Here is a 17791-nt window from a genome sequence, read left to right on the forward strand (position 1 = left end):
ATTTTGCCCGTACTGGGAGTTTGTATTTAGAGCTTGCAACACTGCACCATTAAAAAAAATTGATCAATGCATAGGTAGATGGGTCTGAACCTTTTTCCACTGAAAGATTTCATATTTAGCAAGGCACAGATGGTCCTCAGATGCACTCTAGAATTCTTTGCATTGGCTCCTAGGACACTCTGAAAGGAGGTAACAGACATGGTTTATGGAGTGCTTTGTACACCAGAGGATGGACAACTAACTGAGTCACTCCCATATCACTGGAAGAATTGAAACAAGAAACTTTTGCAAGACTGCAACTCCTAAGACACCAACTTATAACCCCCAAATTGCAATCACTTTTCCAAAGAATGAAGAGAGCCAAAAGATGTATTAAGTTGTTAATTCTGCATTGACAGAGATGAACTGTTATTTTCAATTGTTATCATACAACTGATAACCATTATTTTAAACAATGAACACTAAACGTCAGCGACATCATTCAGAGCAGCTTGAGAGGATCAACACTATGGAGAGTAAAGTACAATTACTCTTCCTTCTAGTCAAACAAGAGTTCCACTCACCTAGTAAGGGACAGTGTTCTCCTTGACAAGAATAAGAAAATAATATTCTTAAAAGAGAGGTGCCTCAAAATGCTGTACTATTAAATACTGCAAAATTAACAAAGATAAGTTAGGAGCAGTATTATCTAAGCTTATTAGCTCTTGAAGAAAGTTAGCTGCCATGGATTTACTTGGGAGTAATCTATATAAGGATCATATTTATAGGCATTGTGAATGGGTGATAGAAAGTTTAGCCTTCAGCTAAGCTCTCACGAATCATGATCTGACAAGTCTATTTAAAATAAATGTCAGTCAATTTTTGTTTACTCTTTCTTTCTCCACCTTCAAGAAAGCAGACCTAACTAAATACCTTCACTACTATTTATAAAAAGGGATAATATAATATATCATAGATGAGGACAGGTATACTGAAATTTCTCTTCACCTGATGGGAAAGAAATTACGGTACCCAAAAGTCCTGAAAGATTATGTGAGGGAAGCCAGGAAAATAAAATACATATATCTGCATGTCCATTATCATGCATATATGTTAACACAACAAAGTAAGTCCTTCTGATTAAGAAAACAAAACACTAGAAAAGATTTACTTACATTGCTGGCTTTGCAAGAAGCATGAATCCTCCCATCACCAGAAAGTTTGTTACAGCTGTGCAATACCTAGAACAGATAAGAAAAAACAAACCTCATTTTCAAATTAAAAACCACCTTCTGAAATCTCTGGGGAGAAGGGCAGTGAATTCCTTTATCTCTCAGCATTTTTACCAAATAATAATAGATTTTCAGTACCCACTTTATTACAAGAGTGCTCGAAAGATGCTTTTAGGTCAGGTCAGGAGAGAGAGAGCACACGCGCTGCACTTGCACATTTACATTCTCAACCATAATGCAGCTGCGAAGTCAAGGTTTCCATAACAAACTATTAACTCAGCCACATTCAACACCGTGTACATTGCATCCCAAAGTATCGATTTGGCCATTAGTGCCATGTAGCTCTGTTACTTTGCTATAGAAACCTTAGCATTTGGATTTCCCGACATCTGTGTATCCATGAAATGGCTATCTGGTCCTATACAATGGGCTAGTTTAATTTCTTATTATATTAAAAACAATAGGATCTCTTTCTTGCCATTTCAACCACTCCCTTAACCAGAAATTTGAATAAACATTCCTCTGGAGTGGTTAGGGACAGGCCTTCTACAATCTGACCAAAAGGATTCTCTTGGCCATAGTATTTAATACAATGAACTGTCAGCAAACCAAACCAAAAAGCAGCATGCATATGGGATATTTTCTGCAGTGTCGGTTTGAGCTTTTCTTTATTGGAAAACAGGTTTTGCACTTCATCTTTTGTCCATGCCACAAAGGGCTTTTGTTGAGCAGTACTGATCTTCAGAAGAGAGGGATAAGGTATGATTTCCATTTTTGCCCTGACAAGAACTTTTTTGTTTGTTTGTTCAGTGAATCTTGTGGCATTTCTTGAGCATGCCTGCTTAGCCTCAGTGATACCATGAAGTGGTGAATGTAAAGGAATACAAAAGTTTACATTTTTGATCCTGAAGGGATTTTAGTTTTTTGCTGGTTTCCTCCCCCTCCTTCTTTAATCCTCTTCTCCTCTCTCTTACTGTCTCTCAGGCCGGATGTTAAGTATATTGATGAGTAGAGCCCTGTAAATTTGTGGATATCTTATATCCGTAGATGCTGATTTCCACAGACCATTTTTGCAGATTGGATGTGGATACAAATTTTGTATCCATGCAGGGTTCTATTGATTACTATTTTATTATTCATATGACCTTGAAATATTCAGGAACAACCACCTGTCATAAAACCTTGTTCTCCAAACCTTCAGGTTCAGATTCAGAACATGCTCTTTCTTCAAAAAGGCAACAGGGGAGCTGCTGTAGGAAGAAAACATTTATTTAGTCTGAATCTTCATGACTGCTGGATGAAGATCTTGAACTATGAGCCTTCTTATTCTCTCAGACTAGTGCCTTGCTAGACTCTCTTCCGGAGAGGAAAAAAGATGAACTAAAAAATGAGAGAGACTGCTTTAAAAAAAAAATTTCTTGAGCTTCTTCCTTTGTTTCTGTTTACAGACATACAGTTCTAAAGCCAAGGAGAAATTCCATTTCTGTACAGCTAGACAAAAATATTCCTCCAGATCAGGGAGGACAGTTTTGGTTTTCCTGCGGATCAGAGATAGGAGCCTGGGGATTTATATCTTAACACAGAATGACAGGCCCTACCTTTGAAGCATTAAGTAAAGCTTAAAAAGTCACCTGGAAAGAAAAATAACCCAAGCATGTACCCTTTTTTAGGCTTTATAAAGAAAACTGGAAAGGATTCTCCCCCCCCCCGCCAAAGGCACAAATGAGAAAATCAAGTTGTATCTACCGTAGAAGATGATTCTATGGTGACTGAAGAACTAATCAAATTATGATATCATAGGAATTGAGAGGAAAGGCAATTTGAATCTTACTATTTTGAACTGTTTGTTTTTTTAAAATGGTGTAACATCAGTACCCAATGAACATTTGGAACAAAGAATATCCTCGTTAAAGACAACATTCCTGAGATTTCTATGGCCAAAAAAATAAAATAAATAAATAAATAAAAATCAAGCAAATTTTTAAAAAGCTCTACAGGTCATAAAAAGTTAGGCTTGGTCTACAACTAAGACTTAGCAGTATAACACTATTTCTTTGGTTTAAAAAAAAAAAAAAAAATCACACTACTAAGGTGGTTATACCAGTAATAGCCCTACTGTGGATATACTTATATCAGTATACAGGTGACATAATAGTATAGCTATTCCCCTTCCCCACACAGGAATAAAGTATCTTTATACTGATATAACTGTGTCCGCACTAGGAGGGTTGTACAGCTTTAACTATACCAATAACTTTTATGTTTAGAAAAGCCCTTAAGAAAGGAGGTGAGGCAGTAAGAAGAGGTCTCCACTGACACAAACCTTTCCTGTTTCCCAAAGACAAATATACCTGAGGCCTCTGAAGTAACTGTAACCTTCCTGAATATTCAATCTTTTTCTTCTCACCAAACTGCAAGAGATGCAGGGCAGGCCACAGAGACGTCGGCCATAATCAACAGTTTTGTGAGGTATAAAATTCAGCTTCCCTCTCCTGTTGTTCTCCAATCTGGGTGATGCCTGGCTGAGAGGGAGGTTGCCTCTAGCTCTGCTGCTTTGATTGCACTACTTTTAAAAAAGGCACAAGTCTCCCTCAATATATAACTGGAGTATTCAACGTGTGCACTTTTTGAGGTACTGTTAGGGCCTTTTAGTTTTGTAATTGGTTCCCTCAGTCATTTGGTGATTCTACCTAGAACTGAAGGAGCACTGTGAGGTGCTTCAGAAAAGAAGGTGCTAATTATCAGAAGACTCCTAAAAGCTAACTTATCAATTTAAGCAAGTTGCCATATATGCCCCTTTTAGGGGGTAAAATTGCTGTTATTTATGCTCTGCAAAGTGGGAGGCCTGAAGGTAGCCAGATCCTGCTGAGAGAGAGAATAATATGGCAAGGAACAAGAAGATAGGATTTAAACCGAAGCCAAAGAGTAATTGGTCCTTAACCCCCAATCTGGCTGACAACAGGCTAGCCCCTCTTTACCACGTCTGTCATTCTTATAGTGGCAAAAGTATCACTATTGGCAATGCTGTAGTATAAGAATCAAGGATAACTCAAAAGAGTTTAAGGTCTCTTTCAAACTTCAGATCAGAAACTGAATCTGTAGACTTGGAAAAAAAGAAGATCACAAATCAATGCACTTTCAGAGATGTTGACATCAGTTCCTCCACCTATCTACCACATCAGTTCAGGTTCAGTGTTTCCACCACAACAGTGGCACCAAACTTTATAAACATTGCAGCAGGCACAGGAAGAAAGTAGTCTCTACAGAACAGCACTTTACATTTGAATATCTAGATTAAAAGACTCACTATAGGAAAAGACAGAAAACGGCTTTAAGGCAGCAGCATAGAAAGACTGGCTGGGAAGTAGCAAGTTCAGCAGTGTCTGGGGCCACAGGAGAGAGCTTTTCCACTGGAACAAAGGACCATCATAAACTTTCCACGTCTGCTCTAAGTGCAAGGCACATGCCTTTGACCTTGCTTTTTTCAACATGAATATGTAGCAACACGTGTTTACACCATATTTTTATAAATTAAAAAATAAAATCCCAAACAAAAACACTCCACTGCACACTTCTCCACCTGGAGAGAAGTTGACAGAACACATGACAGATACTAGCCACATTGCTTAATGCACTACTAGAAGGCACTCAGATACAACCATGACTAGTGAAGTATAAGAACCTACAGAGAATAGAATGGATGGAGAAATATGCAGAGGAGATGAAGGAAAGAATTAAGGACCTGAAGAGAAAGACAGCAGTGAGGAAAAACAGCAGCAGACAGGAGGTGAAAAACAAGAGGAGACTAAGAAAGAATATGCAGAGATCCCAGATGAGAAGGAAATACAGGGAGAGAAACCAAGAAAACCACCCTGCCAGAAGCAGCACTCTGTTTCAGTCACCAATAATGTGGAAAGCACCAACTACATAAGAGCAAACTAATAGTAAGAACCAGCTCTGGAAACCAAGTCACAGGAAAAGCTGTATCTGGAACAGACAGGAATAGAGACGGTGGGGAGATGTCTGTTGCTGAATAACTCATGGGATGTACTTAATGCATGATGGGGTTTTGGTATTTATATGTTATAGTTTTTTTGCTGAGCAAAAAATATCCACTGGTATTGTCAGTTCAGCTCATTAAGAGAAACCAAGTGTCATTTACTGTTGCAGACAGAAACATGAAAATTGTCATCTCGGACATCAAGGAGAGGGAAAGAAACTGGTTATTCCAATTAATCAATATATTTAAAAACAAAAACATTTGTGTGAGACTCACACTTAGGAAAGGTGATGTACTGACTGCCCTGGTGACTGAAGTTCAGCCACAAAAACAGGTACAATACAGGCAGCTGTCATGCAGAGTTCCCTTAGAGTCTCTCCAGTGTACTCCAATACTCACCTGTAACAAGGCAACCTCTCTGGTTGAAAACAGGGCTCAACTGTGGTGGGTTGTAATACCTATCCCCTTGGAAATGAACTAAATACTAAATTCAATTGAACCATTTGCTTTAAACTTGTATGTGGTGTTGCAAGCCTATGATCTTCTATTTCTGATCTGGATTCACATTCCCCTATACAAATATTACAATCACTGGGCAGTTAAAACTTCAGGCTGAAGCTGTCCTCACTTTTCGTCACTTTTAAAATGCACAAGTTAAGGTGCAATAGCAGACTGCAGTGCCACAAAATCCCAGAAATTCTACATGGGCAGCCATCTGCACAAGTGCAAAGACTGATGGACTTCAAATGGGGCTCTGAGGATAGATCTCTGCACAGTCACTTACCAGATGGGGACCTTTAATAATTAAATATAGTTCTTATTTCACACTTCTTGATTTAAAGAGGTCAACTAATGGAACATTCAATAAAAATACAGAAGATTGCATACTTAGTGCTATCTTTAATTGTTATATGGTGGACATCATGGTGACTAGTGCTTTGGAAAAAAAAAGGGCTAGGATATTTAAAAATAATTATTCTAGAAACTAGAATGGCTCCAGCTTTTGGGTATAAGTTTGTAGGCAGTTATCAAATGTATGTACCTAGTTAGTTAAATATTGCTCCTGTGCCGGGCAACTTAAAAAAAATATTTGTGTAATAGCCTCTTTGAGACAGAATTATCTCCAAAAAAAGAGCATTCAGATTAATCTGGTAAGACCCTTTATAGTACAAGTATACGTATTATATTGGACGGTGGAGATAGATTGTTCTGTAATAAACTTTTTTGCAATATTACTTCCTACAGATGTATGTGCAGCAGCCGATCAAATGTGAATAAGTGAACCACTACATTTTTCTTTTTAAGTATCAAAAAGGTCTAGGCCACTGCATAGACAAAGGATTTGAAATCTGTAGTTTAACAGAGAGGGCTTTTTTTTTTTTTAAATCTTATTGCAAATTGTTTGAGTTAGGGTTTATCTATGCTTAAAATGCTACAGTGACACAACTGCAGCGCTACAGCTGTTCTCCCATCGCTGTAGCTAATCTATCTCCCCAAGAGGTGGTAGCTAGGTCAACAGAATTCTTCCATTGGCCTAGCACAGAATACATGAGGGTTTAGGTTGGCATAGCTACATGTCTGAAGGGTGTGGATTTTTCACATTCTTGAGACACATAGCTATGCCAATGTAAGTTTTCACTGTAGACCAGCCCTTATATTGCAAGATATTAAATTTGCAGAACATTAGGATTCTGCTTGGCAACTGAGGTTTCCTTATGCCAGGCTCCCTATGATCTATTCTTCTGTTACAGAGATATTCTGCTCTACAGAATAAACCTGCAGACACTCAGTATGAGACAGATGTTAATACTTGCTCTGTATAACTGTCCAAGAAGAGACTAGAATGCTTCAGGATGGCCAAGCTCTTTGCCTCCTTTATCCCATGAAGAAAACTACTCAGAGAAGCTCCATGTTGACCAATCAGATAACACAGCTTGCTGAACCTGCTTGCCATATCCTGCAACTGCTGGACTGTAGTTGCAGTGCCCAAGTTATCTGTAAAAAAAACAAGAAAGCAATATAACGTATATTTCCAAAAGAACAGTAACAGTTATATTAATAATGGGAATTAATCCAGGCACTTAATCTGCTATTACAGTTTTTGATTTCAAAGAATGCTATCACCTAGTGAATGTCTTCAGACTAATTGGGGTCCACAATCCATGCAATTCCTTCATACACACACAGTTTCATCATGGGAAGTGAAGATAATTCCTTGAATCAATCAATGATTGTCTCTTACCTAAACCTAGAAGGGGTCTGAGGACCTGAGATTTGATCTCACTCAGTTTGCAATAGAACCTTCTCTCTGTAGTAGCCAACTCGTGCAAGCTTGCAATATATCCCATAATGTTTCTGTCCACCAAGGCCAAAGAGTTGTCCCCACCTGCTGTCACGCTGCTTATGTACCCTAACTGAAAGAAAACAAATAGAAACTGCTTTAATATAGTATCCTAATACAAAATGAAAAGTAACCTAAGGTGATGAGCACAGTATAAAAACCTAGACTGGCAGATTAGGATCTTTGCTGTACTAAATAATTTGATGTCCAAGAGCGTATCCAATACTAGGAAAGTTACTCATTAGTTGGGTGTCAGCTATCTGTTCCCCTTCTTCCCCACCCATCTATGCTAGCAACCAACCCATTTTCAAAACTGTCTGACGGGAGCATGATGGAAAGGAGGAAGTCAGGAACCCATATTTAACATCCACTGTCAACCACTGGTAATTTTGCAAGTGTCAACAGGGCCTGGGAGACAAGAGATGACCCTTACCTCATGCAGCTGTCACTCATGCATGAGATACTGACCATGAAATTCAGCTACTTTCAAAACAGCAAAATGTTTCTTTGATTTAACTTTCCCTCAGTTTCTTCATGCATACACACCACATTCCATCCCCACACAATTTCTCCTTAGCGGAGGAAAGAAGATTCTCTCTTTTTCAATGTTTGGGAGTCACGCTGCTCCATTTTTCTCATTTTTTCAGAGCTATATCAATCAGCTCCCTTTCTGATGTGGAAAACATCAGTTAACTGATTGAGTAGGAGTAGTATTACAGTGCTGATTATGGTGTCTATGCTAAATTGTATCATCCAGGCTGCAATACTACTCCTACTCTATCAGTTAACTAATGATTGTAGGATGCCTCACTACAAGGTCACCGTGAGCTCTTAAGACTTACTGTGGAGCTCCACCAATACTAACTCAGTTTCAGCTATATATAGTGACAATGTTTCAGATCTCTACTTTTAATTCCCATTTAGTTAAATCTCGAAGAGCTTCTTAGAAGAAAGAGTGAGCCATCTCAAGAAAGCACCAGTACTATCTAAACCAAACAGAAGGAACAAGTAGTACTCACCTTACTACAGGCTAGCAAAAGAGCTGGAATCTTAGTGTAATTGTTTCCAGGTGAATTATTTTCCCTAGTCTCCTCTCGACCACTGTAATATAATCCAGGCTGGAAGTCTTCTCCATCCACTAAGAAGAGGGAATAATCTGGTCCTGCTGCTGTGCTCCAGACTCCACTATCATCACACACCTGTAGTTTAGGAGGAAAAAAAAAAATAGTATCCACTACCTATCAGAGAAGGGAGCCTTAACCTCACACATGATGTTTCTGCACAAAAGAAAGAAGTCTGAGTACCAATAAGAATCCTACAAGGACTGACATTCTTTAGACAGACATCAGTCTCTGTAACAAGTAAAATTCCTGTGTCTTGTCGAAAATCTGGCATGTCTCAATACTTGTACCCCATGGCTGATGCTTTGTAAGATTCATCTGCTTTGTAATGTAAAAGCAAACAGACAAATATAGAAATGGTTCAGATGCTGCTGTCTATATACACATTCCAACAGCATAAGAGACAGCCATTTAAGTTCCTATCGACTAGTTTGTAGGCGAGCTGCAGAACTTTCCTAGCTTTGTGGCAGTGTTTCATTCAGCCAGGCAAACATCAAAAGGCACAGACAAGTGGTTTAGTTCAGGGGTTCTCAACCTCTCTCTTTCTGAGGCCTCGACAACATGCTATAAAAACTCCACAGCCCACCTGTGCCACAATAACTGATTTTCTGAATATAAAAGTCAGCACAGGTGTTAGGGGATAGCAAGCCGGGCAACTGCGTGGGGCCACGTCACAGGGCCCCCCCGCGAAGCTGCATTGATCAGGCTTTGGCTTCAGCCCCAGGTGGCAGGGCTCCCGGCCCTGGGCTTTCGCTGTTTGCGGTGGGGCTTCAGCTTTCTACCATGGGCCCCAGCGAGTCTAATGCTGGCCCTGTTTGGCAGCCCCACTGAAACTTCTTACGGCCTCCCAGGGGGCCCCAGACCCCTGGTTGAGAACCACTGGTTTAGTTGAACCTACACTCATCATTTGGATACACATATCTGATCAAAGAATTTGCTTCTAAAGCCGATCATGACAAACTGATTCTTTGTAAGGCATAACTAACATGTCCAGAAGTATATAGACAAATGACAAAAATGGTAAATTAGTGATTAGGATAACATGAATGAACAGCTTTAACTAAGATTACTGGAACTTTGAAGGCGAAAGATGAATAACTGGGGAGAGACAAGTTATGCTATCAACATCAAATCTGAAAATTATCTTTCAAGGAATAGTATCTTAGATTTGGGCAAAGAGGTAGATATATTTTTAAAAAGAAACTTAACAAAATTTAAGACTAAATATGCTGGAAATTTCTGTTTCTAAACAAATTAGAGTTTAAAGTCAGAACACTGGAGCATTAAGAATGTGAAAAAGAATACTGCTAACAGAAAGGAAACTTATTTGAAAGAAATGTAAGATAACTTTCCCTGTTTGTAACTCCCATGTTACAATTCTTATAAATAATTCAGTAGTGACTTTAACTTTGTGTAAAAGTAATTTTTTTTACATTAACAGTGCCTCTTTAAATAACACTGCTACCAGTTACCATGGAATCATCTGAGGATCAGGGTAACAATGGAAACCAGAAGGTTTTGCAACTTTAGAGCACTGTCAAAAGCTTTTCGTGGGGTATTTTAACAAAAGAGAAGGTCAGACAGTTTTTCAAAATTCCTTAAAACTCTCTGCTCTGGGAGGATTCTGTATTATAAAAACAGATATGGAATCCATAAATATGAAGACAGTACCTTTGCAAGACGGGGGACAGTAGTTGGAGAATTTAAGTGACCAAGCTGGCCAAAGGTATTACTACCCCACGAATATACCTGTGTAAAAACATGGGGAAAAAATAGTTTGCATGCACAGAGTACACAGTAATAAAACCACAGTGACAGACAGCATATATAAACAAGACACTTATGCACATATGTATAATATCCCTACGGATAAAAATTTTAAACAAAAATCTATATTTGAAGGGACAGCTGAAGAGAACTTTGGGAAGTGCTTCCTTACCTCCACTCTCTTCCTTCTTACATTTCTGTGTGTGTGTGTGTGTGTGTGTGTGTGTGTGTGTGTGTGTGTGTGTGTGTGTGTGTGTGTGTGTGTGTGTGTGTGTGTGTGTGTGTGTGTGTGTGTGTGTGTGTGTGTGTGTGTGTGTGTGTGTGTGTGTGTGGTAACCACACTCGAAATAGCACATAAAGAGCAATCCAGAAAACAGTGAACAAGTCAACTATGCTGTGGATGCATGATAAAAGTGACCATTATCCTCATACCTGTGATTTGGCAGTGAGGGCCAAGGAATGGTGGCCACCAGCCGAAAGCTGTATCACTTCTTTACTGTCCAGACTTTTTACACATAACGGTTGAAGCCTGTAACAACCCCATAGAACAAACAAACAAACAAAAAAAAAAACAACAACCCAGAATCAGGGGTACTCTCAGCATGAAACACAAGAGGCAGGGAACACCAAATATAAAACATTTGGTATATTTTTGAAACAGAACAAACATGCACCACAGCACCAGAAATCACAAAGCTCTAGGGTGATAAACCAGCTTAGTCATCAGAAGAAGGGTACTGAGCCACTCCACTGACACTCTAGGTATAAATTTCACAATTGACTTCGCCACTTGAACCAGGATTTTGCCCTTCAAGTCCACTAATTAGCCTGCATAAATCACATTAGCGGTAATAGTTAAAACCAAGATTTTCAAAAACAGGAGCCTACCTTTGGGGTCCTAAGACTATATTCAGGCAGTTGACAGACTTTCAAGAGTTCTGAGCACCCAAAAACTATTGTCCCATGAGGTAAGATTAGCTTTCTGCCACTGAAATCTTACCTTGGCAGGACATCACCATGTCCTAACTGTCCTTCCTTCCCTTTCCCCCAGCTCCACACCTCAGTTCTTAAAGATGGGAGAAGTGCATCAGCCTCTCCACTATAGGTTGGGGTCAGAGCCACGGTCCTCATTTTTGCCCGTCCTACTTTTCTTAGGAGCCTTGGAGAAACTAGAAGCAGATCAGGAGAAACTACAATCAATTTTATTTTATTTTTTTTAAAAAGCTCCACACAGAAACTGAGATAGACAACATTAGTTTATCCCTATTTTAAATTAAACACGGCATTTACTCAGAGCTAATGTTTATATGATATGGGTACCATATACTAAGTCACTTGACTTCACTGAAAAAAAGTGTCCTCTTAGGTATTTTACTTAAGAATTAGTAATGCTGGAGAGAAAAAAGGTACATAGCTGAAGGCAGCTGTAACAGCACATATGCTGATACAGATCTAGGTCTTAAACAGAGTTTACCCATTATTTCCTTTCAATAGCTGTAAACGCAAAGTATGTAATTACACTGAAGTGAATATGACCTGTGATGTTCACTGCCAATAAGATTTTTCTTACTGAAATAAAAAACTACCCTGTAGAGATCATACACCTTCTGATAATTTCTCTCTCAGCTTGGAAAGAGTGTCACTGAACTCAACCTTACTACTGTGTGTTACACAAAGTACTGCATATTCAGAACAGTTAACATTAAAAACAAGAAAGGAGACGACCACCTGGCTAAGAAGTTTGGTAATGGGACAGGGAATTTTTCTAAACCACTGGCTCCAAACCAATCAAGAGCAGTAGTGACAGAGGGTCAGACCAACTGACATCTGTTATGCAGACTACATGAAGCGAGTTGGTGGTTACCAGTCCCTTTTGTAATGAACAAACATCCATATCACCAAAAGCAGCACCACAATGGGTTTGAAATAATCCTTATTTTAAGTCCTTTGTCTTGCTCAAATAGCATGCATTTCCCACTAGTTTTCTCCCCTCTCTCTCCACATTCAATAAGGTCTGAAGGACTCTTCACACATCTCAGCAGGGGGTTGAATCTGTGTTCATATTGTAGGTAATATTGTCAAATGAGGCACACATCTAGTAATTACCACACTACATTAACTCTCCCCGGCCTCTTGGTTCCTCCTAGTCACTATCTTACCTTGGGACAACAAGCCAGGCAGGGAAAGTCTTCGACTGACTCCTTCAGATTCCTCTTCTCGAATATCCACTAGGCTAGAACTCTTCTTTCCTTGCATTGATTCCAGTTTGACTTGCTCTTCCCGAGTGTCCTTCAGCCCCTCAGGACCTGGGGAAGGACTACTAGACTGAGATCCTAGTTCACCTGGAGTTGTGCCATAGAAATTCATTACTTTCTTCAGAGACAACGCCCCAGCTTCATATGTAGCTGCAACTCTCACACCAACTGCTGATGCACAAGAGACCACCAAGCTGTTCAAGGCAGATGTACTTACACCTGGAGGGCCAGGGAGACAAGCAGTGAGTTCTTCTTCTTGAGAAGGCTAAAAACAGAAAGAGAAATCAATGAAACCTATCATAATTCCCAACCCAGGGCAATAGTGTGACCTTAAATAAAATCTAGTACTCTTACACCCTCTGTTGCATTTATCAGACACTGTTAAGACACTTTTTAGTAGTTTAAGTCTACACTTCATAATAATCCTTTATAGTTGGAAGCTGGAAATCAATACCTGTTTCTGTAATAAAACAAAAAGAAAAGGAGTACTTGTGGCACCTTAGAGACTAACAAATTTGAGCATAAGCTTTCGTGAGCTACAGCTCAATTTATTTGAGAATAAGCTTTCGTGAGCTACAGCTCACTTCATCCGATGAAATGAGCTGTAGCTCACGAAAGCTTATGCTCAAATAAATTTGTTAGTCTCTAAGGTGCCACAAGTACTCCTTTTCTTTTTGCGAATACAGACTAACATGGTGCTACTCTGACACCTGTAATAAAACAGGTTCTCTGTTGCATATTGGTTTGGCAGTGAAGGGCTGTTAATTAGTGCTGGGACAGTGGGTTTGTGTTTCTGTTTTTTGTTTTAAGAGAAGAATGCATGTTTTGAAAAAATAAAAATAACTTGCGAACAAATATAAGAAGACGGGTTACATTTTGGGCTTATAACCTTGACTATGTGCCTTTAAGTTCAAGTCTCTGCTGTTGATTACAGTATATCAGCAAGCATGCTACCTTTATGAGAAGACAGTTGGGAAAGCTTATCAAAGGAAAACAAATTATTAACTTTGCTCATACTGACAAACAGACATCTAGTTAAATTGTTAATAAAGCTTTATACAGACAGCACTATCATAAGCAGGAATGTACCAGAGAGGCTTGGTCAGGCAGACCTCAAAAATTATGGCTCTGGTGTAGATCAGAAGACAGTCCTCTAAAGTTTATTGTTATAGTCAGCCAATTAGAACCAGTCATTATATAAAAAGCAGTATACTTAAACCCTACCGAAAACAGCTTTCAAGCTATTGACAGATATCAAATACAAAAGGCAGTAAACCCCATTTCCCTTCTTCATATAGGTCCCTTAATACACATCTTCCTATAGCCTCCCTGTAAAAAGGGATCCTTTTGACATCTTCCTTGTGAATAAAGAAGACTAAGATACTGGAATCATTCTTATTTATGAAATATAAATAGACCGATATGACAATTTCCTGCAATACTGTGGATAAACCTTAGTGAATTAAGTTCAAGTATTTTAGGAGTGTACCATACTAAAAATGCAAATGTTTATATATTATTGTAGGATTGTATATAATGTTTGGAGGGGGAAAAGATAGATATGACTAATGTAAACCCTGAGAAGTATTATGAGCTTCAAAGGACTCTTAAAGAACGTACCAGAGAAGAATGAACTTTTAGTTGAGTGGGTTTCCTAGGAAATACCCAGAGGGAGGGAATGCAAATTCTAACCTCCAGACCCAACCTTTTAAAGATACACCTTGAGGAGAACCACACTGTCTGTTGATTACCTGTTCCAAGATCAAAGGCCCAACCTGTCTAAAGGAGTGACTCTCAGATTCATCGGGGTTCTTGTTCTGAGCAAAAGATGTTATGAATGTGTAACCACAGAGAAACTCTTTGGTGGGGTTTGAGGGACTGACCATCTGCTAGAGCCCTGGTTGCAGTGGAGTAAGTTCTTTTAATATGTTCTCTCTGTAATACTTTCACCTTCAGGAGAAATACGCTTGCTTAGAAAGGGCTCTGTGGCAACTTCTAACAGTGGGCAATTATGCTGTTGATAGCTTCTGAGGAGAAGGCAAAGCAGGCCTGCTTAGGCAATCTGAGGGAATGGTTGCTAGGGAACTCACAGTACAGGCAGGGAATGGTGCAGTCTGCAAAAACCCGAGTAAAGAGAGACAGAGATGCAAACCTGTGCCCAAGAGAGGAGAAAACTAAGGAGCTGGGAGCCTAGTGTGAATGACCATGGTGGACCATATAGGGGGAATACAGGTGCAGTTGCCCTGAAGGATATACTAGCAGGCTACAAACACTGCCAAGCAACCCAGAAAGACACAATCCATTTGTGAACGGAAGCTACATCAAGAGGGAAAACCTCTAACTGCCACTGTAAGTGAAACATTACACAATCACCTTCCGTCCTCATCTTTCCCCTTCAAACAGCATCCATATATTGGATGGTGTTAAGATTCAGTGAGTCTTCAAGGCTTTGAAGTAATACTATACTGTAGTTCTGTAAACCGTGCATGCGAAAGTATTTTCAGAAACATGGGGGAGGAGGGAAAGAGAGGAAGAGAAGAAAATGAGCAGGAGACTACTTGTTTTCTACTCCTCAGAGGAGTCCACAACTGTTGAAAATAAAAAGTTGGTTTTAACTTTACCACCTCCTCTTTCTTAACTCCCAAAATCCAACAGCGTGGAAGGGTGGAACTGGCCTCTAGAAGAGATCCCACATACTATGTATGAGTCACTTTCTTGAGTTTATATTTTGTAAGTATCTGCAGCTACTGCAGTAATTTTCCAAGTTCATCTGTGAAGCCATCACGCTGCTTGTACAGTAAGATGCCACTAGCAGTACAAAGGATTTTCCAAGCAGAAACAAACTTCCCTAGCATAAAGTTATCTAGTGGGACAGAACTTGGGTAGGGATGGGGAGACAACACTGCTGGACAGATAAATCTGGTGTGGTCGTCTACAGAATAATTTACATATTACATCACTTAAATATTCTGATTAAGTCAACTAAGTGATTATTTCAGTTTGAAAGATGACATGTAGGCAAAAAGTTTGAAATGGGTTGTTTCTTTACATGTCAGACCACCTCTCCTCTTCCCCTAACCCTCCAAAATAGCAACACATTTTACAGCAGATTCGATAACTCAAATCAAGAGTTTCCCTTCCGATGGCTACTAAAAGGTCTGCTGATTACTGCGGTCTTCGGACCGTCATAAGTTTGACATGTGGAAGATTAATTCGCCACTCATTACGCTTGCCACGGTCTCCCAAAGTGGGGCAAATAGGGAAAAAATGTGGATCCTTCAATAAAAGTTAACTATCCAGCTAAAATCCTTAGCTTGCCTCAAGAAGAATCAGACAGAATTGTGAGGGTGATGGGGGTCTCTCTTCATAGGAACAGAAGTATTATACCAGCTGGCCAAATCCCAGAATATTGATCTAGCTGAACAGGATACCAATATATCCTAAGGAACTAGAGAAGGGAATGGGAGATGGGTTTTACTGTGTTTTCACTACTGAATAGTCCACAGCACACGACTAGAGAACTATCTGGCAAGGCTGCTCATATAAAGGCCTAGGACTGAACAAGCATGATGACAATTCTACTTTCAGTCCAAAATCACTTCTGTATTTGTGTTTGATTGCTAAAAGTGTGAAAGAAACACTGTGATAACTCCAGAATTGTAGCTATAGCTTCAAAATTATGTTAATATTGAGAATCCTTTAGTTTTCATGGGCACATTACAGGATGTCATGCATACAGTACAAATATTAAAAGTATAGACCAGTGATGGCTGGTACCTGTTCAAGTTCTGTACTGATGCTTTTCTCCTGGCTGTCATTTAATGGGTGATCTGACAGATTCTCCAAGTACTCTTTTACTGCTTTTTTGTCAGGAAACAAAACATTTCCAGGACTGGAAATTCCACTATCTTCCTGTCCATCATTGTTAGAAAGCACACTCGTCACCTCTGATTCTGAAGCAGCTGGCTCATCTTCTACAAAGGTTTTCTGACAATCTTCACTTTGGCTACCTGTAGCACTTTTCCCCTCAAGAGTCTCCAATGAGGAGCAGGAGACATGGTCTGCTGATTGGGAGTCAGCCAGTGCCACACCTAACGGGCAGCAGTGACTATCCGATATGATTACGTGGTCTTCTTTATCTGTCATCGTAATCAGGAGCTGGCTGCAATGATTGCATCTCTCTGGGATAGGTTTCATGTCCTGTGCAGGGAGACATTGTACAAGAGCCAGGCTGTGGTACGCTCCACAGGCAACTTGGAGCACAACACGTCCTGCCAGGTGTTCTACCTTTTGAGGCTTGGTCACTGGGAAAGTAGTTGTTATGAGACCTAGCTGACAGCCACTTCCCCATGCCCATATTTCTCGGCTTAGTGAAAGTGCCAGGGTGTGCTCCTCTCCACATGCCAATTGCAAAATCCTGACTGACAGCAGAGGACTGGTTTCAGAGTCAGAAATACTAATAGGATTTGGTTCTCGCAGATAGGGCTGGTTAGCCACTGCACACTGTCCAGCAGAATTGTTTCCCCACATGTATACCACACCACTCTCGGTCACTGCTCCATTATGGTAGCTTCCAGCTGCCACAGTAGTAACATGCTGTCCAACCAAAGCATTTTCTAAGATGGGGCTCTTAGTGCAAGTTTCCTCTAGCCCAACCCTCCAGGGAAGTTTTCCAAAGCTGTAGACCTCGCCACCTGAAAGACAGCATCATTCTAATGAAGTTAACCATATAAACAACTAAGGAACTCATTTAATCAGATTTTCATTTTTAATTTGTTCTGGGCTCAGTGTTAACTGCAGTTGTTGATTTACTGAAATTATCTGAGAGATCTGGTTTCAATAACTATTAGGGACTCTGTGCTACTGCTGGCAAGAGGTCTTACACTTGATACCGATTTATCTGTTGGTCCATTCTAGTAAATCACTAGCATGGATGCATTATACAGTGGGGATTTGACCTAGTATTGCATGCTGCCTTTAAAATGAATTCTAGTACATCCAATTTAAATTTTTATCTATTCTGAGCAACCTGCTAATCTATTATGGGCTCAAAAGAGAGCTTTTCAGTCAATACCTTCATGAATAAGTGTAATTCA

At 39.7% G+C, this 17791-nt stretch overlaps 1 protein-coding gene across 2 annotated transcripts in view; it reads right to left on the bottom strand.

Moving 5' to 3' along the window:
• The window catches only part of ALS2 (alsin Rho guanine nucleotide exchange factor ALS2), a 66027-nt gene that overhangs the window by 38326 nt on the left and 9910 nt on the right, over positions 1-17791 (bottom strand). For both annotated transcript variants that reach the window (XM_074967928.1, XM_074967927.1), the window contains exons 4-12: positions 16473-17389; positions 12600-12960; positions 11441-11609; positions 10873-10969; positions 10345-10422; positions 8572-8751; positions 7454-7625; positions 7026-7206; positions 1155-1220 (exon numbers count right to left, since the gene is read on the bottom strand). In XM_074967928.1, the coding sequence (XP_074824029.1) occupies positions 1155-1220; positions 7026-7206; positions 7454-7625; positions 8572-8751; positions 10345-10422; positions 10873-10969; positions 11441-11609; positions 12600-12960; positions 16473-17389 (2221 nt within the window). The remainder of the gene's footprint in view (positions 1-1154; positions 1221-7025; positions 7207-7453; positions 7626-8571; positions 8752-10344; positions 10423-10872; positions 10970-11440; positions 11610-12599; positions 12961-16472; positions 17390-17791) is intronic.

Source organism: Natator depressus, chromosome 11, assembly GCF_965152275.1.
Source record: "Natator depressus isolate rNatDep1 chromosome 11, rNatDep2.hap1, whole genome shotgun sequence".
Lineage (NCBI taxonomy): Eukaryota > Metazoa > Chordata > Testudines > Cheloniidae > Natator > Natator depressus.